Raw genomic sequence first — 9,807 nt, forward strand, 5'->3', positions numbered from 1 at the left:
TCCTGACCAAAGGTTACTGCCACTCATAGAGTGGCTGAAGATAAGGCATCCCAAGATGTATGCTAGTATACAATTCCACAACTTTTCAAATGAAGAAAAAAATAGAGAGCGATGGATTACGACCATCAGAAGAGAGAATATGGCAAATTTTCTGTCATTCTCTCAGCAGCGGTATTAGAAACCATATCACATCTGTGATAACTTGTTTTATATAAAGGGTAATATAATACAAAGTACAATGTTATAAATTGGCAATAAATAAATAAATACAAAAAATTACAAATTTAAAAAAGCTACATAAGGTGAAAAAGCATCATCACAGGTCTGTAAAAGGGTCCATTTAGATAAAAATAGACCCAGCAGCCAAAACAGACTGTGTGATGTGCACTAAAAGTACAAATAATCAGATTGTGTAATCATTGTGTAATTAAGTTAATTAAGTCTTGAAAGCTCACTCAGCATCACTATTTATACAAGTAATCCTGAATTTTTTTTAAAGAAAGATCATTTAATAGTTTTTCTATCATGATATTTTTCCCCTGAGCTAGTCAAGTTTTGTGCCAAAACAGTCATACTTTTGTTTTTAAAAGCCATTTTTCACCTCTCTTTGAGCCGTACAGTTCAAAGGGTCTCTCTTTTTTCAGTACCCTTCAGACTTCTATATAAATGCCGTCTTTGCATTTGAAATGAGTTACAATGCAAATTCACAGGCTTGCTGTCAAGTCCTATATACTGTAGTTGGTGCTGCCCCAGCCTTCAGTAACAGCCTTTTTGCAATGCCTGTATGACATTGTGACAGGTTCACTAATCAATTCGTCATTCGATTTTTGCAGCTTGGTTTCAATAAATTGTTTTATTGGACTGGAAACTTTTGGAAGTTACAGTATGTTTTCACAGTGCATCAAAGACGTTTACTTCAAAAGATCAAAGAAAAATCAATGTTTCATAATATGATCCATTTTATAATATATAATACATTGTTATTGTAAGTTTTGCTCTCCCTCGAAGTTCTTACACAGTGGCATAAATTGGTTTAGAAATGTGGACAGAAGTTTCTTTTATCAGTACTGTGAGAGGCCTGATATATTGGTGGTAAACGGCTGAAGGCATGAATGGACACAGATAACCAGTGATAACAGGGAACAATGGTCACAGGTGTCATTTTTATTACTGTTCCAAAAGCATGTGGAGGTTTTACATGGCCTTTAGGCCAAAACAACCCTCTCCCCAGCACCCGTTGCCACGCCCAACCCACCCTTGTCAATCATCATCCTTGACCCCCCGAGTCAGAGATCACTTAAGGCTTATTGTGATGGACTGATTTCGTCAGGGGAAAAGTGGGGAAAGGAGGATGAGGAAGAGGAAGAAGAGAGAAGAAAGAAGATGGAAGAAGAGGTAAAGGATTTAGAGAGAATAAAGAGGGGTGAGAAAGAAAATGCCAAATGTCAAACTTTACAGTTGCAGTCATTAGATATTGACAGCCACATTTTCGACCAATGTTTTTGTGTTCTCTTGCGGCAGGCCAAGAATGCTTTCTGTTTCTCGCTCTCTTCCCACCCTGGATGACTCATATGGGTGGTGCGCTCCTCCTCTCCTTCTTGGCCCTCCCCCCTCCCCCTCCTTTCTCTTCGTCTCCCCCTCTTTTTCTCTCCCCCCTGTTCTCTCTCTTTCTCGTCCTCCCAAGCCCTCACTTGGTGGCCATAGTGTAGCAGCCATCTGGGTGCCACTGCATGTCACGGATGCGCCTGACGGACTGCATCTGAGGATGACGAGCACCAAACTCGTTAAAGTGACGGTAGTCGCCCTTCTCCAGCAGGTACTGGCTGCCACGGTAACCGGGGTACTGGTAGCCCACCCAACTATGAGATAAAATGTGAGGGAAAGACAAACAGACACCATAAAAATAAATAGAGTAAAAAAAGAAAAGAAAAAATTTAAAAAAGGAAAAACATTAAGCTGAAAGGTTAGAATTTATTAAAATAATTATAAATGTCTGTTATGAAAACTACATCACTGGAAATGTTTTGAAGAAAAGTTTGGAATAAGTTAAGAGTAATAATTCTTAGGGGGCCTGGGCAGCTCAGCAAGTAAAGACGCTGACTACCACACCTGGAGTCGCAAGTTCAAATCCAGGGCATGCCGAGTGACTCCAGTCAAGCTTCCTAAGCAACCAATTGGCCTGGTTGCTAGGATGGGTAGAGTCACGTTGGGTTAACCTCCTCGTGGTCGCCAGAATGTGGTTCTCACTCTCAGTGGGGTGCATGGTGAGTTGTGCTTGGATGCCGTGGAAAATAGCATGAGCCTCCACACATGCTACATCTCCACGGTAACATGTACAACAAGTCATGTGATAAGATGCGTGGATTGACTGTCTCAGACGCGGAGGCAACTGAGATTTGTCCTCCGCCACCTGGATTGAGACGAGTCACCACACCACCACAAGGACCTAGAGCGCATTGGGAATTGGGCATACCAAATTGGGGAGAAAACGAGTAATAATTCTTATAAGGAAGTCTTTTGTTTTATCTAGGTGAAATTTATACTAACCATGATGGATATGTTGGTTTCCATTAGTTTTCCAATGAATTTCAATGAATACAGTAACTCAGTACGTGACTTGTAGATCTGATCACAAATCTCAGAGACTTCAGAAGCCTTTTAATTTGACTCAAAATGTGATTTTATCAGTTCTATTTTTTATGCTCAGATATCACTTTAATCTGCTTGCGCACAAATTCCTTTGATGTGAGAACACTTACGTGCCACAGCTGACCATGATGCTGCCGACACGGTCGGTAAAGCCGTAGGTGTACATACTGGGAACGTCATTATCGATAATCTCCATCTTGCGGCCCTTAAACTCACCAACCTCATACAGACAGATCTTATGCTTTTCTGGGTCCTGTCAGGAGCAGACACAATAAGAGGATACATTTTTTTTTTTTTAAATGTTTAAACCAATTATTTATATAAATATTTGTATATATTTCTTTTTAAAATTTTTGCCACTTTCATGGAGTGTGAGATATATGACAGGAATTTATGAGAGATTGGGAAAGAAGATTGGGAAATGTTGCAAGCAGTGTTGGGTAGTAATATAATACATGTATATAATCTGTATTATGTAATCAGATTACAAAAATCAAGTACTTGCAATTAAATTACATTGAAATTTTTAGTGTGTGTAATCTGACTACTGTTACTTTTATTAATTACATGATTACACATCGATTACATATCAGTCTTGACTCGATCAATGAATTTAGGGACTTTCAAAGGTTTCAGGGACTGACAAATAGTAAATTGTAATCCAGATTACATGTTTGATTTCATGTTAACTAATGTTTAATGAAAGGAGTGTTAATTGGTACCAACTACACTTAAGAATCAGATTTTCATTCAAACATGCAATGAGTTATTCTAAAGTAATCAGTTTAGATTAGAGGTAGACCGATATATCGGTTTTACCGATTAATCGGTTTTCTGATTTATCGGTGCCAATAGTTTTATCGGCTAAAATCTATGCTGATAGTTGCCGATAATAATTTTTTATTCCTCAGTGTTCCTCAATCTTTCATCATTGAAAATATTCATACTTTTATCCTCACTTCAAAGTATATTTTGTTATTTCGATAACATGATCAAGTGTTTTAAATTTGCACAAGGGCATGCAAAGAAAAATGACACTATATGGAAAGTGCCCTGTCAGCACAAGCATCATGTCTCCAACTTCATATCTTGTGAAAAATGTATATATAGAGCCATGTCTCCATCATTTCAAAATTAGAGTCCACTGTGTATTCCTGGCTTGTTTATAGCTAAAAGTCCCACATTATGCAACAAATCTTATTTTTTTTCTTCTCATTATTATTGGGATTTTGGTTGAACAAATCAACTACATCTGGGATTTTATTCATTGTGGACTCTTTTAGACTCTGTGTCTGTGCCCGTCATAGTAAGGAAAGACTAAGATTTTTTTTACATTTCTAAAAATACATTTTAAATACTATTGTCCGATTAATCGGTTATTGGCCTTTTTTCACCTCTAGTTTAGATGCAACATGACCACACGGGAAGTCGGCATGTTGTTGCTGAAAGTTCCAGTATTCTAGGATCAGCCACATATCACCACCTATCAGACATTTTTGCATCGGCTCCATTGTATTTGCCTTACCTTGTGACATGACTGAAAATGCATAGCGTCAGCAGTGTGGGAGACCTGGGTTTGCATCCCGCATTGAAACCAGGAAGTAATTATGTTTGCATGATCAATGACGAGTGCAATTCAGAGGTTGTATTTTTCCCTCTAACAAAACATTTTTACTCCACTGATCATTAGGTGTAGGTTTGAGTTGGGGAGTACAGTTTATAAAATATGCATTCCTCTTCACTGTATAACAGACTATACAACAGAAAACTCACTTTTGGCGCCCCTCTGTGGACATTTAATCTGGAAAATGGAGCTCACCTGTGCCTATACGCCCAACAGCACTTACCTCTTTGGCCACTGGGGGCAGTGTTTATTTATTTTTTTACTCTTTCTGGTTTCACAGTGTGATCGGTCTGTTAGATTACCTAAAAAACATAATCTAAACTATTATGTTACTGATTAAAATTGGCATTTTTGCTACTTTTTGTTTAGGAGTTCAGTGAGATATAACACAGGAAATAATGGAATATGAGGAGGAGGAACAAGATTTGGAAATGTTGCGAGCCAGATTCAAACTCGTGTTTCCTACAAGAGCGCCACGTCTCAATGCGCTGAGCACTAGGTCACAGCTCTGACCAAAAATTATTTTAGAATAATGTTTTAATGATTGCATGATGAACACTGCTCTGACAGTTGTGCTTATCTGACAAACAGTCACTCCAAACCTAAACATAAGAGATGAAGAAATTGATATTGTTAAAAAAGTGGAAGGAAGGGTGAATACCATTCTGACGGGTCTAAAGGAGAGCAGGTAGTCGTTCCTGTGGCAGTTGCTCCAGCAGTTCCAGCGAGGGTATTCACCCTTTTCCAGGATGTACATCTCTCCACAGAAGTTCATCTGCTCCCAACCCACCCAACTAAAAAAGGTGTGAGAAAAAGAAAGGAAAAAGACAGAAAGTGTTGAAATTCGCAACAATGTCAGAGTCGCTCATATGTGTCAGGAACGTCTGTAAGTGTGTCACTCACGGGCCGCACTCCACACGGAGAGAACGCACTTTGTCCATGCCCATTTCACACACGTTCATGCACTCGTTGGTGATCTCGATCATACGGCCCTGAAAGTTCTCCTGATCAAACACAAACATCTAAAAGAACCAAAGGAGGAGAAAGGGCAGAGAAAATCAGGTAATTTAAGTTGACAGTTTTTAGTTTGACCGCTTAAAAATACATCATTCTTCCAACACCCACATCTATTTCTATGGAAACTGAAATTATGCACAGTTTTGCAGAACTGTTTGCATTAAATCCATCATGCATGTGTTATTAATCATCACATGTCAATTTAAGGCATCTGATTGTATGTAGTGCCTTAGTAGGTTAATCTAATTAACTATGGATATAGTTATCCATTATCATGGATAATGGTAATGGATAACTATATATATCTTAGTTTTGAACAAAATATCTGTTTATAACAAAAACCTTACAAACTTCTTTGCTTAAAAAGTGTGTTTGTGCTATCTTTGTGCTGTTGTTTTTATGAAAATATAATTTGGCTTTATATTTTATTTGATAATTTTTCATAATACGTTGTTTTATTTCATATATATATATATATATATACACTACCGGTCAAAAGTTTTGAAACACTTGACTGAAATGTTTCTCATGATCTAAAAATCTTTTGATCTGAAGGCGTATACTTAAATGTTTGAAATTAATTTTGTAGACAAAAATATAATTGTGCCACCATATTAATTTATTTCATTATAAAACTAAAATGTCATTTAAAAAAAAAAAGTTTTTGAAATTGATGACTTGGACCAAATAATAAAGAAAAGCAGCCAATAAGTGCCCAACATAGATGGGAACTCCTTCAACACTGTTTAAAAAGCATCCCAGGGTGATACCTCGAGAAGTTGGTTGAGAAAATGTCATGAGTACATGTCTGCAAATTCTAGGCAAAGGATGACTACTTTGAAGATGCTAAAATATAACACAGTTTTGATTTATTTTGGATTTTATTTTGTCACAACAGAATTCCCATAGTTCCATTTATGTTATTCCATAGTTTTGATGACTTCACTATTATTCTAAAATGTGAAAAAAATTATAATAAAGAATAAGTGTTTTAAAACTTTTGACCGGTAGTGTGTATATATATATATATATATATATATATATATATATATATATATATATATATATATATATATATATATATATATGATATGATGAAAAGACATTTATTCATACACTTTTAATTGTGGTTCAAGTGTCCAAATACATTTAGGGGCCACTATACTGTATGTAATATGGAACTGGCTTTGCAATATGACGTGCACTTCGATTAAATATTGTTACCCTGTAGTTTCCCATGCCTGTCTCAGTTCTCTTAGTCTGAGCAGCCTTCCCATCAGGCTGGGAGGCAGGCTTGGTCTTCTCTCCACCAGAGGACATGATGACTATAATAAAAGAAAGAGAAATCAAGAGAAACAGCATATGTATGAATGGAGAAACCTGAATAATTAGAAGATTTCTTCGCTAAAATATCTATTGTTGGACATGTGGTGATGTCAAGTCCTAAATTTTGCTCAATACAATTAATGAGACTCATTCTCACAAACGATTGAGTGCATTTATAGTGCTTGGATGAATTCTTCAAATGTTGAATAGTTCACACCCACTCACTTTACAAGCCTTACACAAGAGCAGCATAAACAAGCAATGCTCATATGTAACAGAATTTGCCTTAGACGACTAATATATATATATATATATATATATATATATATATATATATATATATATATATATATAGTAAATGCATTATATATACTGTATATATATATATATATATATATATATATATATATATATATATATATATATATATACTGTATATATATATATATATATATATATATATATATATATATACACACACACACACACACACACACACACACACAATGTTCTATTAATATAACGTACATTGTATTATAATATAAACATTGAATAAAACCTCCAAGGTATCTTAGGAAAATAATGGCTAATCAAATGCTTAATATACTGTGATTCTTGCTAATTAATTATTACCATACCCTGGTTGTAGGTTTTTATGAGACTTCAAACTTATCCCTTTTTTATTAAAATGATAGCTACTCCAACAAATAATTAAGAGTAAGTCATTAAAAAAACTCTTGTGTTAAACAAATTTTTCTTATAGCTACATCATCTCGCTCTCTCATTACACTTAGCAGAAAGACAGCTTCTTTTATCTTTACTTCTTCTGTTATGACAAAAAGGTCTACAGTTCACCCAGACAATGTTTAAGCTCTGTGCTCACTAAAGGACAACATTTTAATTACTTTCTACCAGTGCCTATGTGTCAAAAGCTGCTCTCTCTCTTTTAGAGCTATTCTTTCATAAGTCCGTGCTGGGGTTCCATAGACCATCTGAATAGACAAAAGGAGGGAACAACTCTTTCCCAGGTTGTTTTTCTCAGAAAGCCCAGTCTCTTACCTGTGTGTTAGTCAGTAGCCGTTGTCTGTCTCACTCAGCGTGTCAGCGTGTGTATTGAAAGCAAACATGTGTCCCTTTTATAGGCTGGCGGCTAGCATGGGGGGATTAGGCCCACAGAAACAAACTCGCTGAGCTCACCACCCCACACACAGAAAAGAAATCACCCCATCATCAAACAGAGAGAGAGAGAGAGAGAGAGAGAGAGAGAGAGAGAAAGACAGTGAGAGACCCAAAAATGAAAATTCTCTTATCATTTACTCACCCTCATGCCATTCAAGATGTGTGACATTTATTTTTCTGTTGAACACAAAAAAACACAAAAAAGATTTTTAGAAGAATATTTCAGCTCTGTAGGTCCATTCAATGCATGTCAACAGGGTCCAAAACTTTGAAGCTCCAAAAAGCACATAAAGGCAGCATAAAAGTAATCCACAAGACTCCAGTGGTTTAATCCATATCTTCTGAAGCTAAATAACAGATCAATATGTAAGACCTTTTTTAATATAAATTCTCTTCCCTGCCCAGTAGGTGGCGATATGCATGAAGAATGCGAATCGCCAAAAACAAAAGAAGAAGAATGTGAAAGCAGAGATTTATAGTAAAAAAAAAGGACATAAATATTTATCTGTGTTCACCCACACCTATCATATCGCTTCTTACAACATGGATTTAACTACTGGAGTTATGAATTACTTTTATGCTGGCTTCATATGCGTTTGGAGCTTCAAAGTTTTGGACCCTATTAACTTGCATTGAATGGACCTACAGAAATATACTTCTAAAAATCTTAATTTGTTTTCAGCAGAAGAATGAAAGTCATACACATCTGGGATGGCATGAGGGTGAGTACATGATGAGAGAATTTTCCTTTTTGGGTGATCTATCCCTTTTAGCTTGTCCTCTGTTTTTGTGTGTGGTCTAGATCTTCGATGTGTTGCAGGGCTTATAAACACAATGAAGTCTCAATGTCACCATTAAAAACATGTCCACATTGTGAAATGAAACTAGATAAAAACTTTCTTCCGAATACAAAAGGAGATATTAGGCAGAATGGCAGCTTCAATCACCATTCACTTTCATTGCATTGAAACAAGATGCAATGAAATTAAATGGTGACTGAGACCAACATACTTTATGAGACTACATATAGAAATTTGTTACTGTATTTTGTATTTCACGGAAGAGATTAAATATGATTTAATTCCATTTCTGGCAAGAATGCTGCAAACTGCACATGCTTTTTGGAGTACCGTACCAGCAAATTCTATCTTTTCATTATAAAACTAAAGCTTGAGTGCAGTTTCTCAATTAAATGATGCAATTTTTTTTGGGTTAACAAAAATGTTCCCTTTAACTCTCACATGAAATAAATACCTACTCAACCACAAAACACCATTATTTATTAGGAGCATCCGAGTATAGGAGTATTAATATTACACTGCCATTTCCCCATTTCTTAAACACTTCTAGGTCATAGGTCATGGGTCATATGATGTGATGAGCAGCCATGATGGGATAGTTGTTACCATGGCAACACACAGTCTGAAGGGAGGTCTGGTAAACTTAGTCTAGTAGGCCTACACTTGATTTTAAGGAGAAAATAGATTGAAAAATAAAAGAAACATAATATAAAAAATAGCTTTTTGGACACATGGAATGGACAGCAAATTTGGGTATCACTATAGGCCTATGTACCATATAGCTACATCTGTTATAAAGTGAAGTATATGTTAATATAAAGTTAATATAAATAGTTTTCTTAAGTTCACTAAACTGAAGGAGCATTAAACAGTATCCTACCTAATCTTAAAACAGCAGACAAATTACAGACATGTTTCTGAGAGGTTTGAAAGTGAGGACATTCACTGTTTGCAGTGGGTCAAATCCCTGCATTCTCCACCTATAGGCCACTCTTTGTGTACATACGATGCACAATGCTGACTGATAGGAATACACCCGTCTGCACTCCATTGTGTGGGCCAATGCATCTGCATTAACGCTCATGCATGGCTCCATCAAATCCAATGCGCTGACAGCGCAGAATGCACCACTACTCTGGATTCACAATAAAGGGAATGATCTCATAAACAGAACCAAACACACACACACACACACACACATTCAGACATACC

The 9,807-nt window shown here is 36.2% G+C and overlaps 1 protein-coding gene across 1 annotated transcript; it reads right to left on the reverse strand.

The window, feature by feature from the left end:
• Window positions 1-1,144: 1,144 nt before the first annotated feature.
• LOC127444605 (beta-crystallin B1-like) lies at window positions 1,145-7,813 on the reverse strand. The gene is made up of 6 exons (XM_051704065.1): window positions 7,676-7,813; window positions 6,515-6,615; window positions 5,177-5,295; window positions 4,935-5,067; window positions 2,760-2,902; window positions 1,145-1,859 (listed from the first exon to the last, which is right to left on the reverse strand). The coding sequence occupies exons 2-6, from the start codon at window positions 6,608-6,610 to the stop codon at window positions 1,688-1,690; spliced, it is 663 nt and encodes a 220-aa protein (XP_051560025.1). The 5' UTR covers window positions 6,611-6,615; window positions 7,676-7,813; the 3' UTR covers window positions 1,145-1,687.
• Window positions 7,814-9,807: the final 1,994 nt, after the last annotated feature.

The sequence above is a fragment of the Myxocyprinus asiaticus genome, chromosome 8 (assembly GCF_019703515.2).
Source record: "Myxocyprinus asiaticus isolate MX2 ecotype Aquarium Trade chromosome 8, UBuf_Myxa_2, whole genome shotgun sequence".
NCBI lineage: Eukaryota > Metazoa > Chordata > Actinopteri > Cypriniformes > Catostomidae > Myxocyprinus > Myxocyprinus asiaticus.